General features: G+C 47.4%; 1 protein-coding gene across 1 annotated transcript in view; it reads left to right on the forward strand.

Annotated features, from left to right (window-relative positions):
* The window catches only part of TTI1 (TELO2 interacting protein 1), a 53,014-nt gene that overhangs the window by 5,222 nt on the left and 25,135 nt on the right, over nucleotides 1-22,657 (forward strand). The window contains exons 2-3 of the mRNA XM_075528765.1: nucleotides 13,733-16,077; nucleotides 21,346-21,546. Of these exons, the coding sequence (XP_075384880.1) occupies nucleotides 13,767-16,077; nucleotides 21,346-21,546 (2,512 nt within the window). The 5' untranslated portion in view covers nucleotides 13,733-13,766. The remainder of the gene's footprint in view (nucleotides 1-13,732; nucleotides 16,078-21,345; nucleotides 21,547-22,657) is intronic.

A 22,657-nucleotide genomic window follows, 5' to 3' on the forward strand; every position in this document is an offset into this window, starting at 1 on the left:
TGACATAAATCAGTCTATTGGAGATTGAATACCTGTTTTTTGTTTCTGTTTTCATTATTACTGTCTTTTATTGTTAGCTATCTTTATAAATCAAACATTTTGTCTTTGGAGTTAGAAGTACAATGTATGAACTTACAGATAGATTTTAATACATACATACATTCAACTTGATAGTGAAGAAGAGTTGGTGAACCTTGGCATTCTGTCAGTACAGTAGTAGTTCTACTTGTAGAAGGTTCTGGATCCTCTGGATTATCCCTGGGGATAGGGATGGCATTTCTAGGCAGAAGATGAGTGTGCATCGTCCATGTGAGCCTTTTCTTGTATCACGTATTTCACAGCAACATCTCAATGACTTCCCAAATCTACCTATCAGCTTTAGCAAAGCGGCCTGCATTTGGGTCTGTGTTTTCAAGCATCCGAAGCCTCTGATGTAGTTGAGAAAACTGTATGGCAGTGTTATGAATTGTTGCTGCTGTTAGGTGTCATAGAGCAGGTTCCGACTCAGCAAAACACTACCTGGTGCTGTGCCATTCTCTCAATGGTGGTTATGTTTGAGCCCTTTGGTGCAGCCAGTGTCCACCCACCTTGTTGAGGCTCTTCCTCTTTTTCAGCGCTCGTCTGATGTTGTGGGTAGCAGATCATAATAGCATGAAAGTGAACAGTAACGTCCGGCTAGACCTGAGCGTGTACACGGCTACAGTTAAGAGCTGAAACAAAGGGAATCCAGGACAGATAAACCCCTAAGGACCAATAATGAGAGTAGCGATACCAGGAGGGGAAGGTAGGGGGGAGTAACGGGAAACAGATCGCAATGATCTACATATAACCCCTTCCTAGGGGGATGGACAACAGAAAAGTGGGTGAAGGGAGACAGTGGTCGGTGTAAGACGTGAAAAATAATAAGACATAAATTGTCAAGGGTTCAGGAGGGAGGGAGGGAAAAACTGATACCAAGGGCTCAAGTAGAAAAAGTGTTTTAGAAATGGTGAGGGCAACAAATGTACACATGTGCTTGACGCCGTGGATAGATGTGTGGATTGTGAAAGCTGTAGTCAAATGACGATGATAGACGTGGTAGCAAGTGACCATCTGAACTGCAACATTGTATGCAGCGCACCCGCAACACCATAGGCTCAAAACAGTGTGCTCCTCACCTCGCTGGAGGAATGTGTCCTAAAGCCAGGGACAACAGGTATCCATGTCTACAAGCCAGTTGCTCTTCGGGGTGGGGCACAAGAGAAAGGTCTGGCCTAGAGCTGTAAATGTAGGTGGGGGTCCGAGGGAGAGGAGCATTTTGAGAGACTCCTTAGAACTCCACAGGATGGTCTTGTTTGTACAACTCTCATCAGGTTTCCGCCTTTGACAGGGTAGTCTTATTATTTTGCTTTCGCTTGTGTTAGTGGGAATATTTGCGTTTTCCCCTTGCTGACCAGTTTCCATCTTCCACAGGTTCCAGCTTTTGTAGCTTTTACTATATAGAACGCATGAGTGGCCCAGTCTTAGGACACTTCAGAAGAACCATCTGAAAGATGATTTATCTCCTTCAACCTGTCGATACTCATTTTGTTGTTGCTGGTTGCCTTGAGTTGATTCTGACTTTCGGAGACCTGTGTGTTACAGAGTCGGACTGCGCCATAGGATGTCCTTGGCTGCAATCCTCAAGGAAGCAGGTTGCCAGACCCTTTCTTCTGTGGTACCAGGGGCAGGTTCACACAACCAGCCCTTAGGTTAGCAGTTGAGCACAAACCATATGTACTACTGCCATTGCGTCGATTCCAATTCACAGGGACCCTTTAGCACAGGGTAGAACTGCTCTTAGGGGTTCCCGAGACTAAGTCTTCACAGGAGTAGAAATCCCTGTCTGTCCCCCACAGAGCAGCTGGTGGTTTCAAACTGCTGACCTTACCGTTAGCAGCCCAGCTCATAGCCACTACGGCACCAGGACACCACCAGGGCTCTTTAATATGAATTCCATTGATTCTTGTTCCCCCCAAATATTAAGCCAGTCCTTATATGCATTCCTTTGTCATGTTGTATGCCTTAACAATTTTCTTTTGCTGAATTGTTTTCTGATACTTCATGTAGAGTTTTTTGTGTCCATATTCAATAGAGATATTGGTCTATATTGTTGGGTGCCATTGATTGTGTTGCTATTCAAGTTCCCCTGGGGTCTAATCTTGTATGAGAGTTGATCACTAGGTCTTCCCTCCTGCACATCCATCCAGTCACCAGTCGCTTTCACCAGGGCGAAATATCTGACCACTGCGCTGCCAGGGCTCAGCTTTTGGTGTGGGGGTTTTTATTTGGTTTTGTTCTGGGCCACGTCTAGCTTTGACATCAGCGTCATAGTAGCTTCATAAAGTGAGTGCAAAGTATAACATTTTCTTCTGTTTTCTGGACGAGATTGAGAATTGGCTTTAATTCTTAAAATGTTTGAAAAAACTTTCCTTTGAAATCGTCTGTACCATGACATTTCTAATATTTCTGGTTGTCTTGTTTGGAATCTCTGAACGGTAGACCCAGCCTCCTGAGGGAAGTTTCTGGGTGATGTAAACAGTAAATAGCCTTCGCTGCTAACTTGAAAGTTAGTGATTTGAGTCCACCCAGAGGAGCCTCAGAAGAAAGGCCTGTGTGTCTCCCTCTAGAAGGTCCACCGTGGAAAGCACTGTGGAGCACAGTGACATGTGCGTCACCGTGAGTCCAGAAGGGCCTGCAGCACCTGGTACTGGCAGTCGTTACATGGGTGTTCAAATAATCTGTTTCGTATTGCATATTCAAAGACTTTGCCCATTTTCCTTGTCTCTAAGTAGCCAGATTTATGTGTATGTAGTTCTCGCATTCCCTCAGCCTTCAGGCATCTGACAAAGTCTTGATACCCCTTTTATTTCTGAGGTTCTTGGTATAGGATTCTGGGTCGACAGTTCCTTTTTCTAAGTACCTGAAATGGTTTCTAATAATAAATCCACTGTCATTTGAATTCTTTGACCCCTATCTAGACAAGATGTCATTTTTCTCTGGCTGCTTTAAAATTTTCTCTTTGTTGTTCATTGTCAGAAATTTAATTATGTGTTGTATTGATGTTGCTTGCTCTAAGTTCACCGTGGTTGGGGGTTCACTGAGCTTGATGAATCCATAAGTTTAGGTCTTCGTCCAAATTTGGGGGATCGTTGACCATTTTTTCTTCAAGTGCTCTTTTCAGCCATGCCTTATTCCTCCTCTTCTTTCCTTGGAACGCTTAGATCCTTGTTTTAGGTTCACAGGCCTTTGAGACTTAGCTTTTCTGTTTCTCAGCTTAGATTCTCTGGAATGTGCCTACAGATTGAGTCACCTCTACTGTCCCATCTTTTGGGTCACAGCACCTTTGCTCTGTCCCTTCTATTCTCCTTTGGAGCCCATCACAGGAGACTGCACCCTTCAGCCCTAAACTGCTTCAGGGACTTTGCTCTGTCTTCCAGTTCTCAGCCTGCGGAGGCTTAGTATTCCTTGTTTGTTACACGTGTGTGCGTGACTGTTTCCTGAAGCATTTTAATCGTAGCCACTTTAGTATCTTTGTCAGATAATTCCAGCACTCTGTCATCTTGGTGTTGACATCTATTGATTGTCCTTTTTTTTCCCCATCCCATTTAGGATCTTTCTGATTCTTGGTACGGTGGGTGATTTTCAACTGAAACCTGCACATTTGTGTCATGTTGAGATTCTGTATCTTAAGTCCTCTGTTTTAGCTGGCATTCTTAGACACTATTCTGTAGGGGAAAAGGGTGGGACTCCTATTGCCGGGTCTCCCCCTCACCAAGGTGAAGGGGAGTGGGGGAGTGAGTTCGTGCTTCTGCTGGGCACAGGAGTGAGTTCTTGCTCTACATATGTCTTCACTGGTACTTTGATGGGGATAGAGCGGGGCTGTCACTACCACCTGCTGGGAACGAAGGTCTTTATGCCCTAAGTGGCCTTCTATGGCATCACCTCAGTGAGGGCATTGGGGCACCTCACGACTGGGCATGCAGGTGAAACTCTAGCTTCTGCTGCTCTGGCCTTTTTCAGCTCCAGCTGGGATGGGCCGCCATTGGTTTCTTTGGTGTTTGGCTGAAGTGGAAGCAGTTCTTGTCCCAGAGTTGCCTGTCTTGCTGGGCTGTGCTTTCCTGCTGGGTTAGCTAGAGGGAGCAGACTTTGGTGGGGCCCTTGTTTGCCTGCACCTGTTGGTCATCCCCAGTTGCCTGCTTGTTCAAGTCAAGTCTGCAAGATGCAGGCAGAGATAAAACCCAGGAGCTCCCTGCCAGCCACCCCTGAGACCTGAAGTCCTTTTAGCATTGGCTTCTGTGTTTTCTCTATACTATCCAGGTTGTTAGTTATACTTAGTTGCAATAGGAAATATACATGTACTCTTGTCAGGGGAAAGTGTGTGTGTGTGTGTGTGTGTGTGTGTGTCTGTCTCTCTCTCTCTCTCTCTCTCTCTCTCTCTCTCTCTCTCTCTCTCTCTCTCTCTCTCTCTCTCTCTTTCCCCCCTGGAGAGTTTAGCTCCATTCCCAGTGATGGGATAATTTCATCATTGGCAGAGGGGGAACCACCCACATGTTTTTCCCAAACAAAAGGTTTTACACATTTACAACAGAATCAAACTACTAATGTGGAAGAGGAAGAAGTCAGAGGAAGAAGCCAGGATTTTCCCAGAGCAGCAAGTTCATTTGTTCAGAGTGGTGAAATTGTCAGCTTTCGTTGTTAAGTTCCTAGTGAATTTGATGTCTCGCAAACCACACCCACTGCCATTGAGTGGATGCCGACTCATAAGAACCCTAAACCGCATTTCCTAGAGGGTAACTTTGTACGGGGCCGACTCTCCCTGGGAGCGGCTGCTGGGTTCAAACTGCTGCCCTGTGGTTAGCAGCCCAACGCCTCCCCACCGCACCATCAGGGCACGGTAGTGAACTGGATAGAGCATAAGTAAGCATGCCCTCACAGGAGTGATCCTTACAGGGACTCAGTTCTTCCGCAGTGTCTCCTGGGCGGTGGTGCCTGGTTTGATGACCAGCTCTCGTTCACGTCTTGGCCAGGGATCCCTTGGTCCTGAAAGTCTTATGAGGAGACTCCGGAAGATGGTCACACTCACCACCACAATGGCAGAGGAGGGGAAGGAGGGCTCACCTGTACTTGGATGTACACCTTTGGTCAAGGACCCCTGTAGGAGTGGCATGCCTGGCAGTGGCACAGGTATTCGACTGAAGAGAACAGAGTACTAAGTGACCTAGAGAAATTGAATTCTCATGAGACAGGAGGGGCCAGAGGACCAGACAACTTTATGGGACTTCTGATACCCCTCACCCACATTCTTTTATGTACACTCACTGCTTGGCAGCACCCTCCCCCTGCAGAGCAAGACCCTCTGATTCATGCTTTTATCCCCCTCCCTCTTCAAGTGCTTAGTACAGTTTACATACCAAGGATATGCCAGGGTAACACCTAGGCAGCGGGAAGAATGACCAGGAGGCCAGGACACATGGGGGTGGGAGGAAGTACTGGGGAAAGGATGGAGGGAGGGAGTAAGGATGGTTGTAATTTGGAGGGGGGTGATCAGAGAAGACTTGCTGATTATTGGCATTGAGCAGAGTCTGAAAGTGGAAAGGGAGCCTGCCAGGTGGGTGTGCCAGAGAACAGCAAGTACAGACCCAGGGTACAGGGTTTCTCCAAATGTCGCCCCGGCCAGGGTAGCTGACTCGCATGCTGTGAGGACGTTTCTCACTTTTCCCCATCTGGCCTCTGCTTATAGTCAGGCTTTGATCTTGAGCAAACTTCCTGACCAACCTCAAGTGTGTCAAGTCCACACCCCAACACTTCCACTCCTTTCATGAACACTCTTCTGTAGTGTTCCTTCTTTTTTCCAAATCCCTTTGGCACCTCTTTTTCTCTTTTCCTTCCTTCCCTTCTTGATTGTGCAGTATAATAACTAACATGTAAACTCTGACACTTAGGCCTATATAGGTTGACCCATTTGTCTTTACCACCTGGAAGGCCTAGCCCAGAGATCTTCTATGTGACAAAGCGGAGAGATGGGGAGGCAGCTGGGGGGACTGCCCGCTCTCTACTTGCCCATCATCTTCACCCGCCCACCTCCCTTCCCCTCCCCTGCTGGCCTCCTTACCAGTGGCTACTTCCAGGCCCACAGTGGGTTCACTGAACCAGGACACTGGAGGCTAGCAGTCAGGAACTGCTTATTCATACTTAGGTTGGTTCATGTGCAGCCAGTCATGATCCACCACAGATAAACTCTGGGCGGTTTGCTGTCCTCACAGCTTTGCTCAGAACACCTCATCCCAGAGTGACTTTCTGGGTTACAGGCCCCCTACTGCTGTCATTTGTAGAAACAGCAAATGTTGCCGCACCTATTTAAATAATCAGAGTTGCATTTTATTGGAATAGACTGTAGACACTTAGGGCTCTAAATCTCTCTGAGACAATTCATTCTATAATTGACATATTGTCACACAAGTATGATTTCATGGCCATCCCATAAAGCTCTATGATTGCCTTTTATAGTCATGCCAAAGGAGCAGTGTGTTATATTGTCTTCCCTACAGAAAGCTGGCTTGTATATCCCTGAGCCTGTATCGCATTCTCTTTCTTCTCTGTTTGTGGTAAATCTCCATCTGCACAATAGTCCTCGAAGGGAATGTGTCTAGTCTGTATGAGGACAGTTGTAGATAGTATGCTGTGATCATTCTAGAACATGTGTTTTAGTAGACTGGTGTGTGCATCTCTTTGGGGTCTATGTAAGGAGTAGAATTGCTAGGCCATCGAGCGTACATATGTTAACCTTTACATGCTGCTCAACAGTTTCCACCATGCCTGTACCGGTTTACACTCCCACAGGCCCTGAATGAGGGCTGTGGCAGTTTCATTTCCTTGCCAACACCTGCTATTTTCTTTCAAGTTAACCTTTCTGGTGATTGTGTAATGGTATTGCATTGTGGCTTTATATCGTACTTCCTCATGTTCAGTGTCTATATATGTATGTATGTATGTATGTATGTATTTGTGCCATATTTTCAAGTTCTCTTCCATGTGTCTGTTGGGTTATGTTCAGTTGGGTTCTGTTGTCTTTTTCTTAGTGATTTTTAAGAATCCACTCTATATTCTGGATATGAGTGTTTTGTGGGTACAGCAAATACCGTCTTCCCTCACTCTCAAAATGGTGTCTTTTGATGTGCACAAATTGTTCATTCTTTTGTTGTTCTGTTTTGTTGGTTTTGTTTCTTTTATGGTTAGCCTTTTCTGGTGTCCTGTTTAATAAGTCTGACTATTCCAGGATCATGAAGATGATCTTCTCTACTTTTTCAGAAAACTTTATTGTTTTCCATTTCACATTCAAATCTTCAGTACATTTGGAAATTTTTTGTGTGCATGAGACAGAATCAAGGGGTGTCTCTGTGTTGTATGGGTAGAAAGAGAGATTCTCTGGGTGATGCAAATACTGAAGCCCTTGACTATTAGCTGGATGGTTGGCTGTTCAAACCCACAAGCGACAAGCCTGGTAATCTGCTTTCCAGGTCACAACCTTGAAAAGTCCTTGGAAAGGTTTGATTTTGCACCCATAGGCTTGCCAGGAGTCAGAACTGACTCAATGACTACTAATGCCACAATACATGGACATGTTGAGGCTGCTTCAGAAGCTCGTGGAAGATTTCATTATTTTAAATTCCAATTATCCACAAACTTTGTAAAGCCCTCACATGTGTCTGCGTCCTTTAAAAGAAAACTCATAGAAAAGTGGAATTACAAGACAGATTTTCCCGTGATATTTTTGAAAGCCCCTTGGGAATTTGGGATAGCATTACTGACATCAGAGGGATCTTTGCTAAAAGCAGAGGATACCAGAAAGATGTCTGGGTGCATTTCATCACTTGTGCATTAGACTGGGCTCATAACAAACTATGGTTAGTATTGCGAAGAATAGGAATTCTCGAACACTTAGGCAGAAACCTGTACTTTGACCAAAAGGTTAGTTGTTTGAGCAGAACAAGTAAATGATACTGTATTGTTTAAAATCAGGAATGGTGTGTATCATAGTAATCTTCTTTCACCATACATACTCAATCTGTAAACTGGGCAAATAATCCAAGAAGCTAGACTATATGCAAAAGAACGTGGCATCAAGATTGGAGGAAAGCTCATAACAACAGGCAATATGCAGATGACCCAACTCTGCTAGCTAAAAGTGAAGAAGACTTGAAGCACTTACTGATGAAGATCAAAGACTACAGCATTCAGTGTGGCTTACAACTCAATGTAAAGAAAATATAGATCCTCCCAACATCGTGAAAAATGGGGAAAAGATTGATGTTGTCAAGGATTGTTGTTAAGGATTTCATTTTACTTGGATTCTAGATCAATGCTCATGGAAGAAGCAGTCAAAAAATTAAATGAACCCCAAACCCATCTGTAGACAACGGGATATCCCCTCACAGAAGGGTCACAAGGAAGGGATGAGTCAACCAGGGTGCAGTATGGCGCCAATGAAACACATAATATTCCTCTGATTCCTTGAGGCTTCCTCACCCCCCACCATCATGACCCCAGCCCTGCCTTTCACTGAGAGCTGGACTGGAGCCTGTGCACAGGTACAGATAAGAGATAAGCGCTTACAACACAGGAAATCAAGGCACTGGAATGGGACTGGCCATAACAGGAGGGTAGGAGGAAGGGAGGAAGTGGAGAAGAGGAAGGGGGAGCCAATCGCAATGACAGATACATAACCACACCCCACACCCCTAAAGGGACGAACAGAAACCATGGGGGAAGGGAGACAGCGGTCAGTGTTAGATATGAAATTAATAATTCATAATTTATCAAGGGCAGAGGTGGAGCTAATACCAAGGGCTCAAATAGAAAGTGTTTAGAAAATAATGATGGAAACATGTACAAATATGCTTGATACAATTGATGTATGAATTGTTATAATAACTATAAGAGCCCCCAATAGAAGGATCTTAAAATTTTTTTTTAATTAAATGACACTGCGTTGGGCAAATCAGTTGCAAAGATGCCCCTTTGAGGACAAGACGCGCGTGACCCCAGCCACAGTGCTGCCATCACTGCGTGTGCATGTGAGAGCTGGTCAGCAAAGAAGAGAAACATGGAAGAACTGGTGCGTTAAACGATGGTGTTGAGAATAATATTGAAATTACTACCAACTCCAGAAGAACAAACCAATTGGGCGCTGCAGAAGTATAGCTAGAACGCTTCTTAGAGGCAAGGATGCTGAGACGTCATCTCACATACTTGTGACATGTTACCAGGAGGAACTGGTCACCGGAAAAGACATCATGCTTGGTAGAGAGTCAGCGAAGATGAGGATGGCAGCTCCAAGGAGCCGGCTTGCCACGGTGGCTGCATCAATGGACTCCATCATAACAGCAGTTACGAGCATGGCGTAGGCCAAGTCCGTCTTCGTGCTCAGCCTTTCATTGACTTCTTAATTATGCATGTTGCACTTTTCGGTCTTAGGATGTCCTTTTGATTTTTAAAAATAGATTTAAATCTAGTTCTTTGGTAAAAACCTTCGTCCTTTCATTGACTTTGATTTTTGTAATTTGCTCGGCTTTTTCTAGTTGTCAGCAGGAGTATTGACCCGATTCATCTTCCTACATCCTGCTTGAAAGCAGAACCTGTGTGTGAAAAAAAATTTTTTTTGAATGCTTGCCATGTGCCAGCTGCTTGTTTAGGTTCTTGGTGCAGGACTGTCTTTGCCAAGGACCCATCTAAAGTAGGGAAGGCATGCACCAGTAGTCCAGTGCGCGAAATATCTGGTCTCTGCGGAACAGACACCCCAAATATGGAGGTCTGTGCGGTGGTAGGACAAAGATGGCAAATCTGAAATAGCAGCACCTACTTAGAAAACTGCAGGTTTTGTGATGTTACATGGTTACAGTTTAGTGTTCAAGAGGTAGAACAATGAGAGATGATAGGCATGGTACAATGTGTTTGAACTTCCGGCAGGTTGCTGGGGGCACCTGAAGAATTTCAAGAATGAAGAAGGGTGATCAAATTTGTGTTTTAGAAAGATTTGTGTCCATTTGAAATACTGGCAAGCTCCCACCCAAGGGCCCAGGGAGGAAACTATCCATTTTACCCAGCATTAAATAGACGATGATGGTCAGCCGATTTGAAAGACGGTGAAGGCGTAGAACCGATGAAATCTGTGGCATGAAGAGGGAAGGGAGAAGCGCCGGGAGTCTAGGGTTTCTGGCCTGCATGAGGACTGGGTGGACAGCAGTGCCACAGGCACCAAGGGAGTCAAGTTGAAAGAGCAGATGAGTTCCCTTTGGGACATCCTGTGCAGTCCCCTTTGCTAGCCCTGTGACAGCGCCATCATATAACGTGAGAGCAGTTTGAGAACCTCTACCCAGGGGACCCCAAGGCATCTGCTGGAAACTCCTGAGGTGGCTAAGAAAGACTCTTATCTTGATCCCAGCTTGATCGAGAGGCACTCTGAGCTTACCTCTTTCAAAGCGTGCTTGAGAAATGGAAGAGGAAATGGAATTTTCCCCTGAACTGTTGAAGCACCCTTGTATTGGGTTTTCACTTCATTCTTTCTTTAAGAAAGTTTTCCATGGCTGAAAGAAGAAAGCGTTCCTCGCCAATGTTTTCTTTCTTGGGTGTCTGTCTTGAGTCACTTGTCTGGACGGTACTTTCTCAAGTGTCTTCTTCTGGGAGCATGTGCAGGGGATGCTGCTGCGGATCCTTGCATATTGTCCTTTCAGTTTGGTAGGGATATAGGATTTGGGAGCTACAGGTCTGGATTGGGAGTCAGTAGATGCTATTCCATTGTCTTCCAGGGTCCATTTTTGCGAGCAAGAAGTCCAGTTCATTTATTCACTGTTTCTCCTGAAAAGCCATATAGGACTTTTTCTTTTTAGAGTTGAGGGATTTTATCAATATATGTGTATCCTTCAATCTTTTCAGTTCCCAGATAAACCTTCTTGCAGCTCAAACTCACTGCCATCCAGTCAGTGTTGACTCATAGTAACCCTATAGAGCAAGGTTGAACTGCCCTTGTGGGTTTCCAAGACACTCGATCTTTACAGGAGTAGAAAGCCTCATCTTTCCCTTGCAGAGCAACTGGTGGGTTTGAACTGCTAACTTTGAAATTAGTAGCCCAATGTATAACCCACCTACTATGCCACCAGGGCACCTCACCTATAGCTCAGGGCATTGTTTTACGGTTATTGGTTCCAGCTCTTCCACATGTCTGTTTCTCTCCTCCCAGAATTCCCAGTTCTTTACACGTTGGTTAGCTCTGTCCTCCAACTTTTCCAGTCTCCATCCTTTGAGTTCCTGCTAAACGCTAAGGTCGCCCTACTTGACCTTCCAGGCCACTGACTGGTTCTCAGGAATCACCTTTTTGTTTTATTAATAGTGCTCTCTTAGAGGTGGAAAATCATGTTTTTAACTTGAAGAACAATCTTGTGCATTGTCATTGGACTTTTGGGGGGGCCTTTTTTCCCCATCAGTTCAGCTTTTTGTCTGTCTCATGGAGTAGCTGTGTTCCTCTAAGCGGCACCCACTCAGGATGCTACGTGGGTCTTTCCTCCCTCTGACTACTGCCCCAGGCTGTGGGTATTTTCCTTTCCTGCTCTTGGATCCAGCTACCCCTGGCTCACCTGGACCAGGCGGGCCAACTGTGTCACTGGTCCATGACCATGCTCTGAGAGTAAGCTCTCCAGGCCCCACCCTGCTGTTTCCTTGACCTGGGAAAGCCATGGCTCCGACTCCATCCTGTCATCCGTTTCCTGGATTCTTGGGAGCCACTGTGACCAGGAGGGCCCTATAGGAACCTTCACAGAGGCCTGCAGTGCCCTCCCAGGGGTCACTGTCATTCAGTGGATAGGATCCTCTAGGGGGCGGGGGACTCAGTCCTGATTGTCCTCTCTCCTGACTAGGGGGGAAGCCCAGCACCAGCTCTCCCTCTGGATTATGCAGTGCCCTCCCCGCCCCCTTCCCCACCCCCCACCTGCCAGCTGTCTAGCCATTGGGTTCAGGAGAGTGTTGGATCCAGGGCAGGGAAGGGAGCTGGCACAAGTTTTTGTTTGTCTGAATCAGAAGCTCCCAGCACATAGAACCAAAAGGAGTTTAGAAAGAACACAAAGGAAGGGAGGAGAGAAAGGCACAGAGAAGCCTGCTAGACTGAGTGCTCTCTGTGCAGCATTTTACAGCTGCACACAGTTACAGTCAGCCCCCCTCGCTCCATACCCCGAGGCCACACTTTTATGTCTTCCCAGCCTGCTCTGCTTCCCCAAAGGGAATATGCGAGACTCTTATTTCTGCCCTTAAGCCCCCTGTTTATTCACTGTCAGCCTATGATGCATTGACTTTCTCCTCCCAGAGAAAAGAGAGAATCCCAAGTGTCGGTATGCCTGCCTCCCTTGCTTACCTGGAAAGCTGCCTCCTTGCACTGCCTGCTGGGCAGCACACCCCCGTCCCCTCCTTTCTCCCCACCCCGCCCGATTTCTGCCCTAGTTGGTGCTCCCAGTTTCCCCCATTCCTTGGGCCCACACTTCCAGTTTCACCCAGCTGGGATCCATTGCCAATACTCCTCCTGTCACCAGGCTATCTTGCTAATGGGTAGACGAAGCCTTAAAGCCCCCCAATGACAAGCAGCAGCAAAACTACCCTGTAGTTCACGGTGAAGGTTGTGTACAGCATTGCAGATGTAATTCAGGCCACTGAGTGGTATACTTTAAAACCAGACACGCTGCCATCTGGTCGATTCTGACTCACAGTGACTGGGTAGGACAGGGGAGAACTGCTCCCATAAGGTTTCCAAGGCTGCACATCTGTACAGACCACGACTGCCTCATTCTTCACCCTCTGCGCCACTGGTGGGTTTGAACCACTAACCTGCAGTTAGTAGTGGAGCACTTTAACCACTGTACTTCCAGGGCTGCCTAAAATGACTAAAGGGGTGAGCAGGGCGAACAAATAAGGTATCTGTAGTAATAGGAATCAGAAAAGTGGTCACCTGTGGGCAGAATTGATTGTGAAAGGGCATACAGGAGCCTTGCAGGGTGCTAGAAGATTCTGTATCTTAATGTGAGTATACACACCTCTGAATTCACTGACTGAGCTGGGCATTAAGACGGGTGTATTTCACTCTCCGTATTTTAGACCTCAGTTTCAAACAAGCAAACAGAACACAACCTTCAGTGGCTCCTCGTTTCCACAGGTTAAAATCCACACTCCTCAGGATAACTCACAGCTTCCTGTGGATTCCTTCCTGTGGAGTCCTGAATCCAGCCTCCTGGCCCTGCAAAACCCGTGCTGCCACCCCAGGGCTATGACACCGTTGCCTTTCTACTCACTGAAAAAAGTTGTCACCGGGTTGCTTCCAGCTCCATGGCGACCCATGTGTGCCAGAACAGAACTGTGCTTCATGGGGTTTGCAGTGGCTGATTTTGGGGAAGTCGCTCCTGTGGCCGAGCTTCTGCATCTGCATTACCTCTGATCTCAGACGAGCCTGTTAATCAAGTGTGTGTCGTCCCCACCTCCCTGCCCCCTCCCAGAGTCTGTCATGATCCCTAACAAACTGCTGCAGCTGTTTCCGGGGCACCCCAGCCCTGGACTGTGACCATTCAGTTCCGTCATTCCCCCAGTGCTTCATACAGTGTTCAGCATGGGGCGGGGGGGCGGGAAGCCAGTGCCTGCTTTGAGTTGGACTTTGACATTTCCTTTCTCTGGCCCGCAGGCTGCGTCCTCTCAGGGAGGAAGGCCTTTGGGCCATGGCGGTTTTTGATACCCCGCAGGAAGCCTTTGGCTTCTTACGCCCCGTCTGTGTTCAGCTCACAAAAGCGCAGACGGTGGAGAATGTGGAGCACCTGCAGGCACAACTCCAAGCTGTCGGCGCCTCTGCCCTTCAGGAGCTTCAGCAGTACGTCCTCTTTCCTCTGCGGTTTGCCCTGAAGACCCCAGGCCCCAAGAGAGAGCGCTTGCTGCAGAGCGTGGTGGAATGCCTCACGTCCGTCCTCTCCGCCACATGCGTGAAGGACCCCGGACTCCTCCAGGAGCTCTTCTCAGAACTCTCAGCCTGCCTGTACTCACCCGCCTCCCAGAAGCCCGCGGCTCTGTCCGAGGAGTTGAAACTGGCCGTCATCCGCGGACTCAGCACGTTAATGCACTCCGCTTACGGGGACATCATTCTGGCTTTTTACCAGCCCGCCCTGCTGCCTCGCTTGGGGTTTGCCGTCTCTCTGCTGCTCGACCTCACGGAGCAGGAGAAGTCAAAGGAAATCAAAACTGCTGCCGTGCGTTGCTTACAGGTGCTGCTCTTGCAGTGCGAGTGTGGGGACCATCCGAGGTCCTTGGATGAGAGTGAGCAGACGGAGCTGGGGGATTTGTTTGCTTCCTTTTTGCCCGGAATCTCAACTGCACTGACCAGGGTAATCACTGGAGACTTCAAGCAAGGCCACAGCACGGTGGTATCTTCCCTCAGGCTCTTTCACAAGACAGTGGGCTTCATTATGGCCGATGAACAGCTCAGAAGAGTCTCAGGGGCCCAGGCAAAGCCTGCAGTTGAGCAGAGAGTAGCTGAGCTGATGATTCACAGGAAAGCAGACTGGGTTAAAAACACCGGGGCTAAGTTGGCGCTCCTTCTTAAAAGGATCGTTGAGTGTGTTTCCGTCCACCCATACTGGAAGGTGAGGCTGGAACTGGTAGAACTTGTGGAGACCCTTCTTGTCAAGTGTGGTCAGTCTCTGGTCGAGTCCGCCAGCCCCCTCCTGAAGGCTTTGGTGAGTCTGGTGAATGACGAGAGTCCGCAAGTCCAGGTCCGATGCAGTAAAACCCTGAGACATTTGGCGGATCAGCAAGTAGTGGTGGGCAGCAGGGCCTTCGCCGACATCTTGTCAGAGAACCTACACTCCCTTGCTACGTCTCTTCCTCGCCTCATGAACTCCCAAGATGACCAAGGAAAACTCTCCACGCTCTCCTTGCTACTTGGTTATCTGAAGCTCTTGGGCCCCAAAGTCAACTTGGTCCTCCACTCTATGGCCCATCTGCAGCGCCTTTCCAAAGCCCTCCTCCAAGTGCTCGAACTAGACGTGACGGACGTCAAAGTCGTGGAGGAGCGCCGGTGGCACACCCATGAGCTGAGTTCATCTCCAGAGGCCCCTGCCACTGCCCGACCCTGGAACCATGTCCAGAGGCGGTACTTCCGCTTCTTCACTGACGAGAGGGTCTTCCTGCTCTTGCGGCAGATCTGCCAGCTCCTCGGGTGTTACGGGAACCTCTACTTGCTGGTGGACCACTTTCTGGAACTGTACCGTGAGTCTGTGGTCTATCGAAAGCAAGCCGCCATGGTCCTTAATGAGCTAGTTATAGGAGCTGCTGGCCTGGAGGTTGTGGTGGAGAGTCTTTATGAAAACTCTCCTCAAGCAAGCCCAGAGGACCTGAGAGACACCATCACTGCTGTCCTGGAAGAATACACAAGCCAAGAAAACTGGTACTTGGTTACCTGTATCGAGGCTGAGGAGATGGGAGGGGATCTTACAGTGCAGCCACCAGGCCTCCCCGCCATCACATCTGGCGCCCACACCTGCCAAGTTGCCTCTTTTCAGGCTGGATCAAAGCCAAGCCCCACTATTTGCACCATGAACAGCAACATATGGCAAATATGTATCCAGTTGGAAGGGATTGGCCACTTTGCTTATGCACTAGGACAGGACTTCCGTTTGCTCCTCATGTCAGCCCTCTATCCCACCCTGGAAAAGGCCGGGGACCAATCCCTGCTCATCAGTCAGGCAGCGATGGGCACCATGATGGACATGTGCCTAGCCTGCAGCTATGAGTCCCTGCAGCACCTGATCAATGACAACTCCGACTACTTGGTGAATGGGATCTCTCTAAACCTGCGCCACCTGGCTCAGCACCCTCACACCCCAAAGGTCTTGGAAGTCATGCTGCGGAACTCGGATGCTAGCCTGCTTCCTCTGGTAGCAGATGTGGTTCAAGATGTCCTGGCCACCCTGGACCAGTTTCACGATACAAGAGCTGCTTCCTTTGTCGGGGTTCTGCACGCCCTGCTGGCTGCTTTAGGTACACCAGGAGGCCTCTTTTGTGCCGGTTGTGGGGACAGGGCTTGCCTACACTTATTTTCTCCATTGTTTGTGTTTAATGTGTGGGAGATTTTCTTTAGATAGTTGCCTGTTAGTTCCACAAGTGATGGTAGAGTTCCTTTTTTCTTCTTTTTTCACATGATGATAACTCCTGTTTATTGAGCTCCATACCTGGCAGCCAAACTCCTGTTTATTTGGCTCCGTGCCTGGCAGGCAAAATCTAAACATTATTATTATTGTACTGATAAGAAAAATAGTACTCGGTGAGATCCTACCGACCCAGGGTCACTCAGTTAATAAGAGTAAAGTCAGGATTTATGACAATTTGAAAAGACTTTACAGTTCTTTTCCACGCAAACTGTTTCTAGCATTACTTCGAGTTAGCAGTGCTAATGAAGAAAGGACCAGCATGAGTTATTCAGACTAGGGCCGTTCGCAGCAGTACTACCCAGTAGAACTTCCCGCGATCGTGGAAGTGTCCTCGAGCCATGCGCATGCAGTTGCTACCAGCTTTAGGTGACGAATGGCTGTTGGGTTGAGCAGGTCTGGGAACTTCCTTTTAACTTTTTGATTATTTTTAAATCATTTTATTGGGGGCTCGTACGGCTCTTGTAACAATCCACACATCCATCGTATCAAGCACATTTGTACATAGGTTGCCATCATCCTTTTCAAAACATTTTCTTCCAGCTTGAGCCCTTGGTATCAGCTTCTCAGGTTTTTCCTCCCTCCCACCCTCTTGAACCCTTGTTAAATTATAAATTATTATTATTTTAATATCTTACACTATCTGCTGTCTCCCTTCAGCCATGTTTCTGTTTGTCCCCCCACCCCCCTTATCTTTTTGAGTGCATACATTGGGTGAGTCTTCCCTGTCCCTCCCTTTGGTCCTGTTGGAAGAGCTAGCTACCAGAAATGACAAGAATTGGAACTAGAAGGCAAAGACTCCCTCCACTGAATGAATGAATGAATGAATGAATGAATGAAGCTTGTGAATGCAAAATAATGCCCCGGTGACTGGGGTGTTTTTGTTCGATAGCTGATACCATTTCCATTATTCATTCATTAATCCGTGAACATTCACATACAGTATTGAATGTCCTTTGATTCATTCTATAAAATTAAGAGTGCTAGGTAATGAGATTCAGCAATGAACAAGACGGACAAACTCTCCAGGAGGTTTCCTGCTACTCAGGCAGAGGTGATAGGTGCAGGAACAAGGCTCGTTTCCCATTCCGATCAGCACTGCAGAGAAAGGAGATGACTTGATGGAAGAGAGACAGGGGCAGACTCCTTTCAGGTGGGCCAGGGAGGGCCTCTTGGAGGACGTGGCATTGGAGCTGAGACTCGAAGGTTGAGGAAGGCCTTTCAGATTGTTTTCCTGTGGTGGCACGGTGGTTATTCATTGGGCTGCTAAACAGTAAGGTCCACAGTCCAAAACCACCAGCTGCTCTCAGGGAGAAAGACGGAGCTTTCTACTCCCGTAAACAGTTACAGTCTCGGAAACACACGGGGCAGTTATACACTGTCCCATAGGGTCACTGTGAGTCTCTACTGACTTGATGTCAGTGAGGTTTTTGTTTGGAGAATATGCAGGCAGAGGGAACAGCAGGCACAAAGACCTGCAGGAAAGGAAAGCCTGTAATCTTTGGAAGTAGAAAGGAAGCCCGGGACATGTACAGAGGGGGTAGGGCCAGTGTTTTCCGTGAGGCTGGAATGGCAAATCCTGTAGGGCATGTAGACCAAGGGAAGGGTTTGGATCTTATCTAGTGAGCAGGGGAAACTTGGGTTCTGAGTGAGTCACTAGGAGTCAACAGTGAACCAGGTGGACCTGGTCCCTGTCTGCAGGGCCACTCCTAAAGATGGCAGCTAGCTGCTTGTACATCTCAGACTGTGACCAGCGTCCCTGGTCCAAATACACTTCAGACTTGCTCCCTTGAAGAACTGTACGTATTTAACTATAAAGATTTTAAATAGATATCAAAAGCCAAGCCCACTGCCATCAAGTCAATTCTGACTCCTCGCCCTATATTGAGTTTCTGAGACTGTAAATCTTTACACGGGATTGGACAGTCTGATCTTTCTCCATCGCAGCAGTTGGTGGGTTTGGACCTCAAAGTTAGCAGTTCAGCACTTACTACCAGGGCTCCCTCAGTACACCCTCTGGGGAGGAACTTCAGTGGGGGCACTGACAGCTGAGTTGCAGACGAATTGAATATTGAATTGTCTATGTCCTTGGTCACCTTTAAAGATGGAAAGTTGTGTGGGTGGGATGTTTCCATTGCCGAGAGAACCACGAGTATGGTTAGATTTAACGAGAGCATCCTAGGAAGAGCCGTGTAGCTGGGCAAAGCTTTTCTGAAGGTTTTCCAGCAGTAGCTCCCAACCTTCCTAATGCCAAGACCCTTGAATGCAGTTCATCACGTGGCAGTGACCCCACAACCATGAAATCATCACTGTCATCATCACCGTTGATGCTACATCATCACTGTCATTTTGCTACTGTTATGAATCAGGAGACCCCTGTGAAAGGGTCATCCGACCCCCAAAGGAGTCGTGACCCACTGCTGTTTTAGAGTGACTCAGAGCCCCCTTGCACTTTGAATCCTTCTCAGTACTGAGGGGGGTGGTCCATGTAAACTCGAACCTAAAGAGCACTTAATGCTGGCATGCCCACTCATCCTCCTTGGATTTACCCTGGGATTAATGGTGCCTTTTCCAATGGAAGTGGAGAATGGTCTTACAGGACTTCCCAAAGAACCTAGGGGATGGAATTAGCACAGACATAGCCGCCACTGTGCGCTGATGTAAAGTCTTCCAAAGACTGACTGACTGACTGATGATTCTTAACAATAAAACTACAAGGTAGCTTTGGAATTGAGATGGTGCCTTGAACTCACATGCCTTGGAAATAAGAGGTTGCTGTTGTGTGTTCTTTTTTAAGGCTACATGGTATTCTGTTGTATGGCCCCGTCATAATTCATGGAAGCCAGTCCTTTCTTGGGGAAGAACAGCCCTGGTGAAATAGTGGATTAAGAGTTGGGCTGGTAACCACAAGGTCAGCAGTTCGAATCCTTCTGCATGTTGCGAGAAGGACGAGGTTTTCTGCTACTATGAAAACGTACAGCCTCAGAAACCCACAGGGGCAGTTCTACTCCAATGGGGGGCTATGAGTTGAAATCGACTCAGTGGCATTGAATTTTAAGTTCTGGTTCTTGGTGAACGTTTTTGTTGTTTCCCATCTTTTGCCAACACACACACACACACACACACACAAGGCAGTGAATCCCTTTGTATGGTCATTTTAAAAAATGTCTATCAATAGTTTATGTTCCTAAAAGTAGGAACTTTTCCATTTCATTTTTAATAGAATATCAAATTGCTCCCCAAAGAGGTTTGACCCCTCTAAACCCACATCAACAAGGTAAGAGGGTGCCAGTTTTGCCATGCCTTCCCCCACACCCTCAATTATCAAGCTCTCTGATCTTTGTTAGTCCAATAGGAGAAGAAGAGCAGCTTATTAGTGTTTTAATTTGCACTTAGCATAAGGTTGATCTCCTTTTCAGATGTTTAAAGGCCATTTTGAGCAAAGATGTTTTTAATGACTGGCACTAGGGTTGACTAAAAATAATCCCTACCAGCCCCTCTAGCTATGTCCATGCCAGGCTGGGCTGGAAGACTATGATAACAGGAACCCACCCACCCCCCACCCTGAGCACACAGACCCTGATTTGCATCTGGGGAGGGTCACTGAGTAAATGTGCCTAATGGATCCCTCCAGGCAGACCTTCCAGTACAGTTGAAGACTCCCAGACATTTGCCCTCTGCTTCTGACTGCCCATTGTGCGGCGCTGTGCGATGCTCCTTGATAAAAGAGACGAACTGGTGCTAGAAGGTAACAAAGGCTTTCCCTGCTGTCTGCAAAAGGAGGTCGTGGACAGAGCGGCGATCTCCAAGCTGCGAGCTGCTGCTTGTTAACTGCTTCCATAAATACTAAAACCAAACTCACTGCCATCGAATCAATTCTGGTTCCTAGCTACCCTATAGGACAGTTAGAACTGTCCCTGTGGGTTTCTGAGACTGTAATTCTAAGGGAGTAGAAAGCTGTATCTTTTTCCCGTGGAGAGGCAGGTGGTTTCGAACTGTTGACCTTGTGGTTAGCAGGCCAACATGTGACCCATTCTGCCACCAGGGTTCCCATTCTATAAACAGGAAGAGCTTTTTTGAAATGCAGCCTTTGTGGGAACCTGGATATACAGGAGAGTTGAAATCAAGACTGCTTTTAATGCAGAAGGCAGAAACCCTGCAGGTGACTGTCCCCAGTGCCCTCCACTGCGTTGTGGCCTCTGGGAGGCTCCTCCCGGCACAGTTTGGAACCCCGACTCACAGCTGCTGAGGGTTTCTCCTGCAATGGCGTCATCAGATCCAGGGAATGGCACCCAAGGAGGGCAGGCATTGGAGTGAAAATGAGCAGCCTTCCAGAGCCCTGCTTGTTAGAAACACCCGCCGCAGGGCGTCTGTGCTCGGGGGTTGCTTTAGAGCCTTTCCTCTACTCAGAACGCTGCCCTTAGTACTTATTCTCAACTCTGGGAGATTTGTTCCCTTTAAATCTATTGTGAGCATCCACTCCTTTGTTGGGCATACTGGACGTCCAGCGTAGCCAAAAGCCGCCTTTGTGGACACATGGTGACGCCTTGATCTGAGGGAAAACATGGAGCTACATGTGTACTGGGACCACAATTCCATTGTGGAGTCATGGCAAGCTATACTAATCCAGTCATTTGTACTGAGAAATGACAAAACAAACTCGCTGCCATCAAGTTCATTCCGACTCTTAGTGACCCTGTAGTAAAGGGCAGCACTGTGACTCCTGACCGGAACAGACAGCTTCACCTCTCTCCCATGCAGTGGCTGGTCTTTCCAAACTGCTGACTTTGAGAGAAGTGGTCTAACACTCAGCCGTTAGGCCAACAGGCCTCCAGGAACATGAAACATGGCTTGGAATTAGCCAAGTATGGATGTTGGGAGGCAAGTATTCTTAATGGAGAACAGCATACACAAAGCCTCCTTGGAGGAACTAGAAGTTACAGGGCGTGAGGGAAGTGGAGGCTGGAGGGCAGGTAGGGACTGGACTGTCGGGGGTGGGGGGGTGGCCTCCCGCAGGCGACGGCAAGTAGCCGATGGTGCTCATGAAGTTCCAGTGCGTGCTACTGATGGCACAGGCGATCGTGTGACCCTTTGCTTCTAGCCCAGTGGTTCCCAACCACAGGACAACCCCAAGAACAGAGTATGGGGAAGGAGGACAGCCATTGGAGCCGAAGAGCAACTCTTGAGAAGGGACTGGACGACGCCACCACCACGGCCGACGAGCTGGAACAGTTTGTGCTCAACTACCTCAAAGAAAAGGAGGCGGCCGAAGGAAACGTGCCGGACGTTGATGATGAAGAAGGTAACTGACTTACTTTGATGTCGCTGGTTTCTAAGTAGGTTATAAAAAACAACACGAAAGCATCCTTGGAGAAAGTTGATCAAAGAAATAGGTGGGGGCAGGGAGGCGGGTATGCCCACCATGCTCACACATGGCATCTCTCATTTTTTGGGTCTGTGCCCTCTTTTTCCAATCTCTTGTTGTCACCTGATTGCCATCTGCTGGTAGCCAGGATTTAAATATATGATGCCCTTTTTGCATTTTGTTCTACCCTTAGTAATACTCTTGCTATCAGGTGTTCATAATGTTTTAATAGCTCCTGCTACCTACCCAGTCCCCTATGGGGAGTGTAGGCTGCTTGTAGCTTTCACTTCAGCCAACAGTGCTGCACTGAATGATTCTGTGCTTGTACTTTTCCTCCTTCTCCTTCTCCTTTTTTGGCACATTTCTTTTTAAATTCCCAGAAGTGGGATTTCTGGGTCAAAGAGATGAACATTATTTTTGGCTTGCCACATTGCCTTCAGAAAGGTGGTCTCACGTTATACCTCCCTGTCAGCAGTGCAGTACTAACGCTGCTTCCATCTCCCACCGCCTTGCTGTCACTGGCTACCGCCACACCTCTGCTTGCTAAATAAGGAGGTGAAACTTGTTATTCACCTCCTTCTTGTTATTTTACCTGGGTGCCTAGAGGGGTGAGCCTCTGCACATGCCCTTTCCAGACAGCTTTCTTCTTGCTTTTTGTTCTAAGATCTTTCTATTGAGAGCTCTTATAACAATCCATACATAAATTTTTTTTAACATTTTATTAGGGGCTCATACAACTCTTATCACAATCCATACATATACATACATCAATTGTATAAAGCACATCTGTACATTCTTTGCCCTAATCATTTTCTCTTTTTTTTTTTTTAACAATTTATTGGGGCTCATACAATTCTTATCACAGTTCATACATATACATACATCAATTGTATAAAGCACATCTGTACAGTCTTTGCCCTAATCATTTTTTTCTCCTCTTTTCTTTTTTTACATTTTATTAGGGACTCATACAACTCTTATCACCATCCATACATATACATACATCAATTGTATAAAGTACATCCATACATTCCCTGCCCCAATCATT

Source organism: Tenrec ecaudatus, chromosome 12 (genome assembly GCF_050624435.1).
Source record: "Tenrec ecaudatus isolate mTenEca1 chromosome 12, mTenEca1.hap1, whole genome shotgun sequence".
Lineage (NCBI taxonomy): Eukaryota > Metazoa > Chordata > Mammalia > Afrosoricida > Tenrecidae > Tenrec > Tenrec ecaudatus.